Source organism: Sturnus vulgaris, chromosome 2 (genome assembly GCF_052056855.1).
Source record: "Sturnus vulgaris isolate bStuVul1 chromosome 2, bStuVul1.hap1, whole genome shotgun sequence".
NCBI classification, from domain to species: domain Eukaryota; kingdom Metazoa; phylum Chordata; class Aves; order Passeriformes; family Sturnidae; genus Sturnus; species Sturnus vulgaris.
The window spans coordinates 103682777-103698024 of record NC_142244.1 but is presented as its reverse complement, the minus strand read 5'-3'; the positions used below and the strand labels follow the sequence as shown (position 1 = coordinate 103698024).

General features: G+C 36.8%; 1 protein-coding gene across 2 annotated transcripts in view; it reads right to left on the bottom strand.

The window, feature by feature from the left end:
* CDKL5 (cyclin dependent kinase like 5) overlaps window positions 1-15248 on the bottom strand; it is a 128173-nt gene that overhangs the window by 67354 nt on the left and 45571 nt on the right. For both annotated transcript variants that reach the window (XM_014875802.2, XM_088160247.1), the window contains exons 2-3: window positions 13570-13795; window positions 12994-13028 (exon numbers count right to left, since the gene is read on the bottom strand). In XM_014875802.2, coding sequence (XP_014731288.1) covers window positions 12994-13028; window positions 13570-13633 — 99 coding nt within the window. In that variant the 5' untranslated portion in view covers window positions 13634-13795. The remainder of the gene's footprint in view (window positions 1-12993; window positions 13029-13569; window positions 13796-15248) is intronic.

The window sequence follows — 15248 nt, the reverse complement described above, 5'->3', positions numbered from 1 at the left end:
TATAAAATGATATAGCAATAGCTCTGGACATGTAGTAAAAAATAAAAAACCTAGCAAATTAATAAATTTGTTACTCTAAATGCAGTTTAAATCTTCACGGAAAAAAAATAATTAGTCTCATCACAGAGGTTTTATTCAGGTAGTTTCTTTCAGACTGTTTGAACACTCAATTTTCAGCACCTCTTCAAAAAATAAAAAAGTGGCCTTGAAGAATGTTAATTGTTAACCTATCCCAGTCTAAAAATCAAGAGAAAAACCTCAAACAAATCCACAGATAAGAGATCCCTGTACCTAATTTTTCATTTACTTTTGTCTTTCCACATATTTGCTCTTTGCAAGAATAAACCATGCTCTCATAATTTGATTCCTAGCCAGATCTGTTCAGGAAGGGCATGTTCTTCCATTGAAAAATTTTGGGTCTTATTGTTTACTGTAGATACAGAGCTATAAAACTAAACAGACCTTTCATTTTCATTTTTCTTCTAATAGCTTAGAAGTGGTAAAAGACTGTCTTCCTTCACACAAACATATTTAGGAAAAAACACAAGACACTTTCGCAATAAGGATACATTTTCAGAAAGTTCCTGAAACACGGTCTTTAGATGAAGAGACAAGTGAAAGCTGAGAAAATATAATCACAAGACTTCAGCTGTGAAATTTCTATTCATATTTTCATTAAAGCCTCGTACATGCCTGCTAAATACTTGGATAAAACAACAGATTTATTGCCATTCATATTTTACACTGAGACACGAGTGTTCAATTCTCCTTACATCCATAAAAATGAAAAGTATAACAGTGTGCTAACTAGTACATACAAAAATCTTTGTAAAAGGAACAGAAGGAACAGTCTAGTAGCATTTACTAAAACTGACCAGAAGAGACCACTATGCTGTAATTCATTAATGAAACAAATATGTGTGTGTGGTGTATACACACTTGTGCACAGGTGCACATGTGTAATTGGAAGGATGCTGGTAAAGGAACAGAAGCTCATTTTTAGCAATAGAAATTAAACTCTATCAATTTCATTGAGAAGCCTACTAAATAGAAACCAAGAAATACTATAGAGAGGCTGATCACCCTTGATTTGCTTCTCTGATCCTGACATCACCTAGACATCTACTCTGCATTCCTTCTTATGTTAGCTGAGGAATACGGATGAAGGGAGCACTACATCCCAGTTTCTGAGGAGAAATGCCAGTCCCTCCATTTTTTTTTTAAACCTGTTAGAGCCCATGGGATGGATGTTGTTTGGCCTATGTTCAGCCTTTCTAAAAGTCACTGGGGAAGCTCCTATTGATTCCCTTTTGCTCCCCAAATAGTTCCTTAGCACTACAACAATATTTATAGCAGTGGAAGCAGTAAGAACTTACAAAATTAGAACAGATTCAGAGCCCAGGTGCAAGTCCATCAGATATAATCTTGTATATGTTTCTTAACACAATTCTTTACTGGCTGATGCTTTGTGGGGAAAAAAATGGCAGGCACCACTTGGATGAGTTTTTCATACAGTCACAGAAAATGGATCCTGTAGAAGCAGCAGCTAGTCAGCTCTGCTCTGCAGATGGCATTGCCTGCAACATATTTTTGTGCATAAACATGGCATTACTCTATCTCTGTTGGAAATGTTAATTGATTTCAAGAAGATAGCTTGCCTCCTGGTCAAGATGCATACTGTCAAAAGAACAGGTAGGTGTAAGTGTAACCAGTCAAGTTTTTTAGGTTCTACAGAATTTAATCTTTGTACATCTCAGTACATGATTACACTTACAAATATCACCTACCTCTGTCATACCTCAAACCCACTTCCTTTTTTAAAGCCCATCCATAACCCAAAGGAAAATTAATAATGAAGATAATCCTGTTCAGCCAAAGTAAAGTCTAAGAAAACTGTCTTGCAAATAATTATCATCACACTGGAATCCATGGTGATCTCCTGTTCTTAGAACTGCATGAAAAATATGCTTCATAATATGCATTTAGGAAGGACTTCTTAATGTAACAGGGATTCTTTCTGGACTGAAAGATTAAGAGAGCTGTTTAATAAGGCAGCACACTTCCATGCCAAAAACTGGAAACAGAACAACCACCCTTTCAGAGAATATAGGCATCTTGCTTCTGCAGCAGGAGTGTGTAACAGATCAGAGTTAGTATGAATAGAATATTGGGGGAAGCACTGAGAGAGCACACTCACAAGCATGCACAAGCATGAGAAGAAACTGCACAAGGTTTCAAGAAGAAACAGTGTTGATAATCAAGACCATTGTTCATGGGATGATGCTTCAAAAGTAAAATGGAGTAAACCATTATACCAAGCCCAGAAGGTTGCAGCACATCTGATTCACAAGCAGATCATGCATCCCCCAACAGGGGGATGGTCACAAGGTTGCAGCTTATTACATATGAACCTATCTTCTGTTAGCCCATCAAGGAAACAGATTATTAACATACTTTTCAAACACAAACTCCAAACATGGAAAAGCAGAAGACAGGCCCATGGAAGTTGAAGAAAGCAAGATTGAGGCTAAGGAACATCCCATAACAACAGACAACATCTAAACCTAACATATACACAGAAGATGTAAGAACTAGTTCGTCATCACCACCCAGAGGAACTTCAGAGATGAAGTAGGGACTTGAAAGCTCCTTACCCACATCCTCCATCCTGCACCCTGGAGATACTGCCCAAATCAGACACTTCTTGTCTCTTTACACTTCTAAGTGTGTGGGTACGAGGGTGCAAGTGAATGAAACCATGAAGAAACGGGCATCCATGAGAACAATCATTTCACTTCAAGACCTGCAAATATTCACCCTCCCTTTATGCAAGACTGACACTGAACTTCCTTATACTAATCTTTCTACACCCAGCACTGTATGGAAATTAGTCTTCACATGGAGGAAGGCACAGAGGATGCCATATCAAAGTTTTTAAGGTGCAAGCAACTATAAAATTGGAGAGCAGTCTTGGTATCTGTTTCCAAAAAAAGAGTTACCCGTTCTGTTCAGAAACAAATCCTCACTTTGCTACACATCTGAAAAAGTGAAAATAAAATTGCATCAAGTGTGTGATTTTTCATAATGGGCAAAGTAAAGCCATTATATTCTATGGTGTTAGGGCTTAAAAGGAACTTGCACAAAGATTGGTCAAATATAGCAATTTAAACTAAAATTAATCAGGGATAGTAAAAATGTAAAAACTTTATAAATCCAGATGATGTTTTAGTTTTTATCTTAAATCAGAAACAGCTTAAATAGATAAACTTGATAAACTTTAGAAAAGGAGAAGCTAGTATGCAGTTGGACTATTGCAAAAAAGCAAGTAGCAGACTCATCAAGCTTTATTGTCCAGGTGCAGCTACATAGAGCAAAAAGAAGCGTGTGCTTTGAAGATTTGTAATGCATGTATAAGGCATAGATATCATAAAGAATGACTCCAGTTCTGTGCACACATTTAACAACTGCTATTGGTTGAAAAAAGAGCACAAAGTAGTCTTAGCAAAAGTGGCCTCTATACAAGAGTTCAGCCTGCCTTCCCAATGTATCAAAAATTTCTTGATCATCACACTCTGATGTCAGGTTTGTCTAGTCCCTTACTTAGGCTTTTAGCTGTGATCAAACCACACATTGTAAGTGCAATTATTAGGTCCTTTGCACAAGAATTTACAAATTTGTACAACTGTTAACAGCTGTAATGGTGTAAAAGGAAACTACTTTCCTTTTTTCCCCATTTATTGTTATCCAGGTTTTGAATGAGAAGTAAATACCACTATACTGCAAAACACAGAGTTGTTTTCTTAGTGGCTTTTGTTTAAATAAACAGAGTGTCCAGGAATCAATGATTAACCTGGTGCTCTTAGAGCTTCTCACGTGTCCTAGAAAAGTTTAAAACCTCCACAAGAATCCCTCGCAAGAAAACAATTAGCCTGAAGTTTAGAAATACCGTTTTGTTTGCATCAATTACACTACACAGTAATTTTCAATTTGCTGACAAGACCAGATTGTAATCCAATATTCAACCAAGTTCATACTAATACAGATGTAGTCCTATAATTAGCCATATGCTGTTCCCTCTCCCATATATTAATTTGCATTAACTATAAATTCCCTTGCTTGCACCGCTACTTTCCTAATGATCCAAGACCCTACCTCAGGTCTCTAAATCTCATCTATTTCAATTTCTTCTGCTACTGCTTCTAAGAAATACTGTAGTCATATTCCTAAACTTTAATTTTCAGCACAACATTTTCAATTTTTTGCAAGAAAAAATAATTTGTATGGATAGTCTTGCTTTGGGTGCTCATCACATCCACACTTAAAAACAAAATTTCACTTACAAGGACGTTAAAATGAGATACAGCTCTACAAGCTGTTTGCAATTAAGAGCCATTAAGGGCAGCCACAGAACACATTGCTGCAGGTCTTGAATATGATTCCTGCATTATTACAAGTGTAATGATATATAATCCCTTTGCAGATGGAGTTTGCAGCAACTACTAGGGGGCTTGTTTATTTACTGGCAATATTCCAAGCAAAGCTCTTATTTGCGGCATTAGAAGCAACCTTTCACTTAGCAACACCAGTACCCACAGCAAGAATTCATATAGAAGATTATGTAAAATACTATCAAAAATACATACAGTTTCTTTAAGAAACAAAAGAAAAAGGGCAAAAGATGTCTGGTTTATCCAGAGCCCTTAGTGTGACCAACTGGAAGAAACTGTCTGACTAAAAGAAATACTGAACTGAGATACTGTGACTGCAACAAATTGCTTATCTTTGACTTAATTCAAATTGAAAACCATCAGTAATACATTTTACATATCCTTCCAAAGCAAGATCACTCTTGGTATTTTTAACTCAGGCTTCTATGCTTCTTTCAGCTACCTGCATTACTGAAGGACAAAGGTGATCCCGTTTGTCCCCCTCACCCTTCTTGTTTTGAAGATCTTCTGCAGCATCAAATGTCTCTGCACCCCAGCCTTGTACTGCATGAAATGTTGTAATGGACAAGCCAACTTAAGCCATCCTAATTTGTGGTACTGAGGCAAACACCCTCACTGTATTGCTTTAAACTGAACACATCCGGAAAAAACATTCTTAGTATCCCCTTCCACAGCAAGTTAATTTCTCTACTCTGAAAAAGCTCTGTCTCTTATCTTTACCCTGCACCTTCCATTTCTAAATATTAGCTGTCAGGAGCAAAGGAGGGACGGAATGAGAATTTTTTAATACTCAATACCATCCATATCTGAGCGGGGTTCATAAGATGACAAGCACAAAGGAGGAGGTAAGGGAACAGAGTACCCTACAAGGGAACTTTCAAACACCAGTCTGGACTGTCAGAAAAGACTCAAAGGGAAATAACACAGTACAACTGCAGACATCAAAGTAGCATCATTCCATTGATATGGCTACAAAGTGACTTACGGTTTTAACAAAAAACATTAATTTTCATAAAATCATGGAATATCCTTGGCTGGAAGGATCCTCGAGTCCAACTCCTGGCCATGCACAGGACACCCCAGGAATCACACCCTGTTCCTGAGAGCATTGCCCAAATAGCCCTGGAACTCTGTCAGGCTTGGTGCTGTGACCACCTCCCTGGGGAACTGTTCCAGTGCCCAACCACGCTCTGGGTGAAGAACCTTTCCCTGATATCCAACCTAAACCTCCCTTACCATTCCCTCTGGTAACTGAATGCATTTAAAAATGCATTCATGCCCACTTTGTTGAAGTCTGGCCAGGCCCTCTGAAAGAAATCACTGTATGTGACTGATAAAGATATCAAGGGTTTTGTAAGATCAAACTAAATAAAACCTTGAAACAGAGCATATCCTAGCAACTTATATCAGATGTAACAGAAAGAAAACAAAAGCAATGAAAAAAGACCTGGGACTACGTTACTTCATCCACTCATCCTACATAGCCTTACAGGTGTGAACCCAAATGCTTATTTCAGTTAATCCCAGGACTCAGACTTTGAGGAAATTAGGACAACACCAAACAGAGATCTAATTTTGTTTTTTCCAGTAGTGTGGGCAAGTTATTTTAGAATCTGATAGTCTCCTCAAAATTAGTGCTTTAATAGTTTTTATTAAGAAATATATTATGAAAAAGCTCTTTAAAAATAATTTAAGAACTAGAGAGACTTGGGAATAAGATTTTGAGGAAAAGAAATAAAAGGCAGCAGTACTGTGATATGGAGAATATTATAGCCCAGTTTGGGAGTGAGAGAAGAGACTGAATTAGTGGTGGTCTGCTCAAGCTGTAGGAACTCAGCCAAGTCCAGTTTCTATGCTCCATTCTGCAAACTATCTGATCTTTGAAGTACTAACAGTACATGTAGGAATCTTCCACTTAGTTGAATGCAAATCAGCACTTTATTGACATCAATCATATTTAAAACACATTAATATAATGCTATCTGATTGTCTGTTTCCCCCTGCCACAGGGGACTAAGAGGACTATGCAAGAGGTTCAGGTTAAGACAAATGTCACAAAGCATCAATGAAAAATGAAAGCTTTATAAGCTGTCAATACCACGTTCACATCTACCATGCATAAGAAGCAGTTATAGACCTTCATTGTATGCCTCATATGTATAGAAAGCAATACCTGAAGTGAATCAGCACTAATCAAGCTTGCCTCTCACTGCTGCACTCAAGGGAATGCCACAGAAGTAGAGTTTGGAAGTCCATTAAATAAATACATCTAACATTTCACACCAGAATTCTGTAAGGAATTCAAAAGGTTATTCACTGCCTCATAGTGAAGTTGAAGCAAGTGGCTATTAAAGAGTTACTATGACTTTCAGCACTACCACTTACCTAACAGCTCTATTTTCCTCACATAATACTTAGGACAGATCTCAACTTTGACTACTGCAAATGTTTACTACTGGCAAACTATTTATCCAGAAGGTCCAAGAAGTCTCATACTCATTGCATGTGTTTCACGTAAGTTTTGGCACAAAAAGCCACCAGTGATAAGATGCTTTAGCCCAAGGAACAGTATTAATGGAATAATCTTCCACAGGTAAACTGCCATTCCTGAAAGAAAACAGTATGCTGCACAGAGATTTTACCCTGGCAACAATTAAAACCAAAAATCTTGCCACAAAGCCAAACCAAATTTGATCAATTGAGAAAATTAGCATATTGCTTTTAATTACATTTTTTAAATTACCAAAAAATTTGAGGATGAGGGGAAAAAACACAGGCAGCAATCTGGTCTCATTTTGAGATTTTTCATTTACTCATCATTTAATTTCTCAATCAACGAAACAGGAACTACTGTCAAATCAGTCACAACTAAAGTAAAACAAAAGAGAGCTGTATCCATTTCAGTACAAAAGACAATACCATAAAATTAGAGATAAACTGCAATGACTGTATTCTTCAATCTAAGTACTTGACCTAATACAAGCTGGGGAGCTAAGGAACCTTGAAAGCCAAATCTAAAGAAAGTACATGAAAAAATACAACACACTGAAAAAACCTGCAGCTTTTACAAACAAGTACACTGACCTTTTTATTTTGACACTAAAGGGGAACTCAACAACATAAAAATGGTTAGCAGATTTAAAGTGCAAAGGTGTTAATAATACCAGCAGACACAAGAGTTGGAAAAGGGATTCTAACATCCACCAGGGAAATTCAGAACTCTGCTTTTATGACAATATTAGAGAAAACCCAATTTTTCTATGAGTATGAAGTTCTCATTTGCTCTATGAGAGCAGCATAACCAAGTTCCTGGAGCCTGTACATAAAATTTTTGAGAGAAGACCAGGAGGAACTACGAATCAGTGCACAGTTCTAGAAATATGAATTATCTGAACTACCTGTCATCTTGGATGATGAAACCACTATTTGGCGTTACAGAAAATGTGGTGGAATAGCTTGTGTGACCAGAGCTCTGCCACAACAGATAGAGCTCATCTTCTGTTAAATATCCTAAGAAGGCTATGAGATCCTTGCAGTGGAGAGGGGTGCCTGAATGCATGTATATTTGCTTTCAAATAGCTAGAAAAAAATCAAAAGTTTTTTGCACGAGGTTTAGGAGACAGAACAACACAGTTTACATTGGGGGAACACCTGCTTCAAAGCACATCATGAAAAGAGCAAAATAGATAAAGCCTTTTTAAGGGAAGCCTTGCAATGAAGTCCAGGTTTCACAGAGGACTTAGAGCACTCCAACATTTGCTGCAAGGGTAACACAGCGTGATGGAGACAATCAGATTTTTGGAAAACAAAGAAGGCAATTGCTTTACACTGATCAATGAGCCAACAGGAATGTGAAGGCTGATGATAATCTCAGAGGCAAAGCGTATGCACCCTGACAGAAGACCACTGTACATGGAGGAATTAGTGAAGCACACCAGAGTTCACCGGAGGTGGACCAGGTTCAGCTGCCTGGACTGCAGGACAAACTCAGCCAGGTCATTGTACCAGAGGAGCAGCATCTCCTATGTACCACTGTAGCAGCATCTGAAGCTACATAACCTGCATGGCCTTGCCTTTATCTAGGGATGTAGCAAGAAACTCTCCTCAGAACATCTTTCTGTTTCACAATGGAAGTGATTAGGAGTTTTCTTTTAAAAGAATCTCGTAATAGTTTGAATAATAAAAATAGTGAAAAAAACCTTCTTACAGACTGGTCTGCACAGTGTGCTGCACTCTGATCAGAGGCCATTTTGATGCTGCACAACTGAAGATTCCAGCATCTAAAGGGATGTAAGATCACCTGTTCCATTTTTACTTTATTATAGTGAAGGTAATACTCAGTAAAGAAGCAGCACTTTATATTACAATTTACAGAGTCTGTGTGCCTTTCTTATGGGTATTACAACAGACCAGCATCACCACTATGATAGTGGAATTTAAGATTCTGAAAGAATTAAGAGAGAGAGAGACAATAGAAATACAACCATGAACTTTCAAAAGAACAGATTTCACCTTGTTCTAGGATCTGCTTAGAGACAGCCCTGAAGGGCAAAGGAGTCTATGAGGGCTGGTTGTTCTAGAAGGATTACTTCTTCAAAGGACAGCAGTGGCCATAGGAAAATTTTCTCAGGTTGGCCAGCATTGGTAAAAGGGGAATTCCTGACTCTGCTCAAACACAAATAGTGTGAAGCATGAAGTGAGTCACCTGTAGAAACAAGACAAAACAAAACAAAAGTTTCAAAGGGAAAACTAAGAAAACCATGACCCTGCTGGTCTGTAGGGATTCTAGTAATAAAAGATATGAAAAAGGCTGAGATACTAAAAAAATAAAAAAATCAATGATTCTGCTACATATCCATAATCACTGTATTTTCTAATGAGTAAACTGTACCTTTCTTTAAGGGGTCAGCAAATATTTCTTCCATGTATTCTGAGGCAGATAAATAACTTAACAGAACAAAATGCAAGAGCATCACAGAAGGCTCAAACAAGAAAAAATTATGTATTAGGCAAAGAACACATTGCCTGGAAGTATTAAACCTATTCCAGAGGTTATGCTTCATTATTCTTCAATGCACTGAAGTGTCACATAATTCTAACTAGCATTTCTTCTTTTTTGTTTTTAATATGGGAATTGAGTGGTGTTTATCCTCAAAGAAAAAGGTCTAACAATGCCTCATACTATTAAGAACCACCAGACATGTTTCTAAAATAGAAGACAAAGAAACCGTCTCATTAGGCAGGAGATATTGGACGTAGAAGAACAACTGGTACCAAACTTCTAAATCATTAAACTGCATCCCCTCTGACTCAAGGCCTTTGGTAACACACAGCACACTGCAAGAGAAGAAGTCAAGGAGATTTCATCCATTTCAAATATGCTTTTAGAGAAACTGCATCACCATACACCTTCCTGCATACCTGGCTGATCTAAAAAACCACCATCAATCTATACATACAAATATATGTATATAGGCATAGAATCATAGAATGCCCTGAGTTGGAAGGGACCCACAAGAATCACCAAAGTCCAACACTTGGCTCTGCACATGACACCCCAAGAATCAGAGCATTTGTCTGAGAGCATTGTCCAAATGCTTTTCATGGTTTGACTGCTCCTATGAACCCAACTTCCTCTCCAGCCTGGCTGTGGGGTGAGCTCTGCCTCATCCTAAAAAACAACCCCTGATCCAGCATCATCATCCTCTCCACCTAGACAAAGTCTCCACTGATAGAAGGCATCTAAGGATGTACTCATCTCATTTTTACAAACTCTACTTGCAGTTGCAATTGTCAGTGTTCCTCCTAAAAACACAATTTATTATCTCACAGTGTAACATTTCCTTTTCACACTGGCTTTTGGCTTAATTTTTTTCTTTAGGCTTCTTTCTCCATGTGCCCCTCTTTGGAAACCTATGGCTTTACCATAACATCTTCCTATCATATTATTGCCCAACAACTCTGCATGAAGCAGCAAGACCACTTTGTAAAGTAAAATGGATACTGGTTTTATTTAAGGGCAAACATTTGTCAAGTCTTAATCATCAGCAAAGATTCTTTTCCTCAGCCATAATCTCTGACACTTCTGAACTGTTCAAGCGGCTTTTCTTTTCAGAAAACAGTCAAAATCCAAATAAGCCAAGATTTTTTAATAGTTTGTAACTATCAAATTTATTTCCAGTATTTTCAAACACGATGCACTTCAGTGTATTTCCTTAGGAAACATCCGCTGACTAAACGAAAAAATAGAAAAACCTTTTCAGAACATCATCTCTGCTTTTTTTCAACATTATTTGTATTAGCTTAGCATCAGAAAAACACCCTCAGATAAACAAGTAATCTTTATGCACAAACCACAATTAGCAGTGAAGGATTTGGGATAAAAACAGGCTGTATAATAATGTAAACACAGTCATTCTAGAGGAGCTGCTTTAGCTTTTCTGGTAATGTTCCCTTAGCAAAGGAAAAACACATAATAATGACAAGGTATTTGTTCCTTATGCCATTCTCTCCTACTTAAATCTATATACACATGCCAATGAAATGCACTGAGGTAAAAAGCTACACATTTTCTGAAGCACTAGTGGATTATATGTTGGAAAATTGTTGCAATTAGGGCTGGCTCCTCATTTCACACAAAATTTAACCTCTCAAAAATATAGTGGAGATATATTGACTTAAAATTACTGGGAATTTGATTCTGGCGTATTACCACTATTTATAAATATTAATACAAATACTTCTACATTCAAAAGTATGCCCACCAGTAGCCGAACAGTAAAATAAAAGCCAAAAAAACCTCAAAAAACAAAAAAAAAAGCAAACAAAACAAACCCCAAACCATACATCCTTGCATTTCTAGATAAGTCTGTTAAGACGGTATGAAAGTGTATTTAATCTTTGTTTACCTATACAACTAGGAAACGCCAACATTTAGCTTTTAGACAGTTACTCTTTTTTATTTTGTAAAATAGATAGGTCATAGCTCTCAGAGGCTTGGTGCAGCTTGTTTTAAGTGAGAATCACAAATCAGATAGATGAAAACAGCAACATACCTCACTTTTATTTAGATCTCCAAAAACTGGAAACTCTAAGTCTTAGTAAACCCACTTGCTAGAAGCTTAAAGAAATACCACTTTGTTTTAAACCTTTAGCACAGCTGTTTCCATTCAGATGAAGCAGTAGAAAAAAAATGGTGCAACTACCAAAAAATTTAGATGCTCATAAGGAAGGCAGCAGTCTTAAACAGGCTGCTGGAACATTTTCCTCCGCTAAAGAAAAGCCTTTCCTTTCTAGTCATCTGGTGTGCTGCAAGGTATTCTCATAGAAACCTGGACAACAGATTACCCAGCCAATATATCATACTTTTAGAGTACTGAACTCTTTTGCATGAGCGTGAATAGACATGCACAGCTTAAATTTCACTCAGCAATGCAGGGAATCCTAGAAACTTCTTGAGTTTGGGTGAGGTTACTTCCCACAAAGAATAGAGCTGCCTAGTACAAACTATCATCACTACCCTGGTGTTCTCAAGCTACTCGCCCTGAATTTTCATACTAAAATTATCTAAAAAGACCCAATTTACCTAAGTCACTCTATTGACTGTTATACAGCTCCAAGCTCAACAAGGTTTCAGCTTGAGATAGAATCTTAAGTTCCAAATTCATTTTTACCTTTTTTTAAGTCAGCACAACAGTGTAAGACAGACCAGATAGAACCACACAACGTGTGCAAAAACCTTTCTGTGTACATGCTAAAAGCCACCATAGGAACATAAACTCTCTGCACAGTCCTAACTTTTTTAAAGGAAAAAAGGTATGAACTACATAAAAAGACATTTATATATTCTTGGATCACTACAATTCTATGATTCTGAAATGCTTTGCTTCAAAACAAAAGAAGTTGTTTTGTTAAATGACTACACTGCAGCTCCGAAGACAGCAAAGTAGTTTGTGTCAATTCCGTGTTGATAAGCAGCAAGTTCACATACATCCAACTTCCACCCTAGTTAAAATAGCACAGACAGGTTGCTAGACTTCATTTTTGTATCACACAGTTTTTTTCTTTCCTTTTTAACTTCTTCCTTTTCCAAATTAAAATCAACAACCAAAAACAAGTCACTGCTTTCTTACTGCCATTTGATCATCCTGCAAATGTCAAAATCCCTCATGGACTCCCCTTTCTCTCCCCTGCCACTTCCAAGACAGCTAACTGCTTCTACAGCAGTATTTGGCAAATAGTTTGACATTCTATTTAAGACTGCTTGAGCATAAATTGTGTTCCACAATAATTTTTTGGTCTTTTTTTAAAAAATTCTCTTAGTTGAAATTAATAAAACATTGGTAATATTTCAGACAAATATTAAACACAAAAAATTGAGATTTGGTACTAGGTATTTCCCCTGAAACTTGCAATTAAGATTGCTATTAAGTAACTGCCTGCAAGAAAAAGTCCACCCTAGATGCCATGTCTCATACATATTAACATGTTAGTTCTCATCTCACTCAAACACCATTTCCCTCTGACTTAAAAGCAATTCACTTACCTTGTGTCTGCATTTAAGTACAACGCCATAGGCTCCTGAAACAAAGAAGATGAGAGATAAGCCACCTCAAAGCAGAAAAAAAATTAAAGTGGCAAGATAAAACAGTACTCAGCAACTTTCTAACTATAGAAATAACATTGTTCCCAGTATTATTATCCAGCACTTGCATATACAGGAACTAAATCTCTGTACACTGAAACAATTTCATAAAAATTGCTCAAAAGTAAATGGATTTTAAAACATTGAAATTATTTTTTAAAAAAATGTGCTTGCAGATAAGTTTGATAACTTGCATCTCCCTAGTACTACTAATGAGAAATCAATATATTAAACATTTAAAAGGAAAAAAAAAACCAAAAAAACCCACATCCCAAGACCCCACAAAACTGTTCTATTTCTATTCCCTTCCTTTCAGCTTCCAAACTCCTCCATCCATCTGACAAGGAAATTAGCACAAGCTATAGATAATAAAACACATATAAGAAAAGTTTTTCAGTTGATAACTTATTATCTTCAAGAGGACTAAGTCAAATCTATATAAAAGTCTAATTAATCTTTTATTAAGATACTACTTACCTTCACCTACAACCCCAAGGATCTCAAATTTATTCATCACATTACCAATGTTAGGAATCTTCATCAAGACAAATTCCTCTTACGGTGAGAGCCACAAAACATGGCACAAATGGGACTGTCTGAAGATTCTAAAAAAGGCAGTTGTGAAAAGGCTCTTGGAAAACAAATTTCCACCTTGATCAGACTTCTCACACCCTCTTTTAATTTCTAGGCAATCAATAGCTTCCTGGGGAAAGAACAGAAAATAACATAATTAGGACTTTGATTTATTTCAGTAAGACAAAGCAATGTATATAGACATCACACCAATATAGTCTAACAGACAATTAATTTACTTCCACATTTTATGATCAGGAGAGCTTAGCAGCAGGTATAATGGACAGAACCTATTGAGACCATACATCTGACACAACAGCTGGCCTTGTAATCCTATACAAAGGATGTCTATTAGAACAATAACTAACTGGCAGAAAGCAATTTTCTACAGAACAGAAGCAAACGAAAATGTTGACAGGAACTACCTCAGTAAGCAAAAACAAGCTTATAATTATTTATGGTCTGCCTGGTGTATGTTGACAGGTAGATATAAAAACAAATTATGTTTAGTTAATTTCTTATTTGTCCATTGTAATGATAAAAAGGATATGGCACAAAGAACACTCTACAGAAAAAAAAATAGCTTTCTACTACTATTTTCTGTGATTATTAAGAAAAAAAATTAAAGGAAATTAATTTGCTAAACTGACTAGGAATGATACTTAAAAATTATTTCCATTATCAGCTTATTTAAGAAATGTGATAAACAGAAAAAATGTTTTCAAAGGTTTTTTTCCATGCTCCCCAAACACTGCAGGAATTTTTCAAATTAAGCAACTATACACAGGGAAAAGAACTACGTTTTTTGGCCTGTTTTAGGCTCACCACTCCTCTGCTATCCTATTAGAAGTTTGATAAACAAAACCCATCAAAGTTTGGTTTTACTAATTCAGACTGCATTTGCTCCCTTAATATTAAAGGCATGTATCCCACATTCAAAAATGGGGAAGGTAAAACCCTGAAATGGTTACAGCATGAATTGGAAATATGTCATCTTTACAATTCAGTGATTCAAGACCAGAACTACTCATGAAGAACAAGATGGCAGGATGGAAGTGAATACATTTAATTAAGTTATGTGTAATGAGTGAGTGTGACCCCATAATGCTGAGTTCAGCTCACACAAATGGGATCTCACTATAAACCAGGGGTGCTGGCCAAAAGCCCAGTGCTGACCAGGTCAGCACAACAAAGGGACAACCCAAGGGTGGAGGGGAATCACAATGACATTTGCTTCAGCAAGACACAGGCAGATCATGTGGGGAGGCCTTGTTATTTTAGAAGCAACTCCAGAGTTAATCAACCACAGTAACTTGAAAATAAAGCAGTGAGCTCCAAATTAAAGGGATAGTGAGGATTTTATGGTTTGCTTCTGTTTTGTTTTTTTTTTTAAAGCTGCCCAGTCCTTTATTAATTATTTCAGTGGTTTAATTTACTGTTTTAATTAATCAATTTTTTCTTCACTTGTGAATTGTACAAAATACTCTTTCCTTTCCCTTCCATATGTTCTCCTCCTATTTCATTTGGCATCTCCTTCTCACAAAAGCCTTTTTGCTGTTTGTCCAGACTTTCTGGTTACAGTA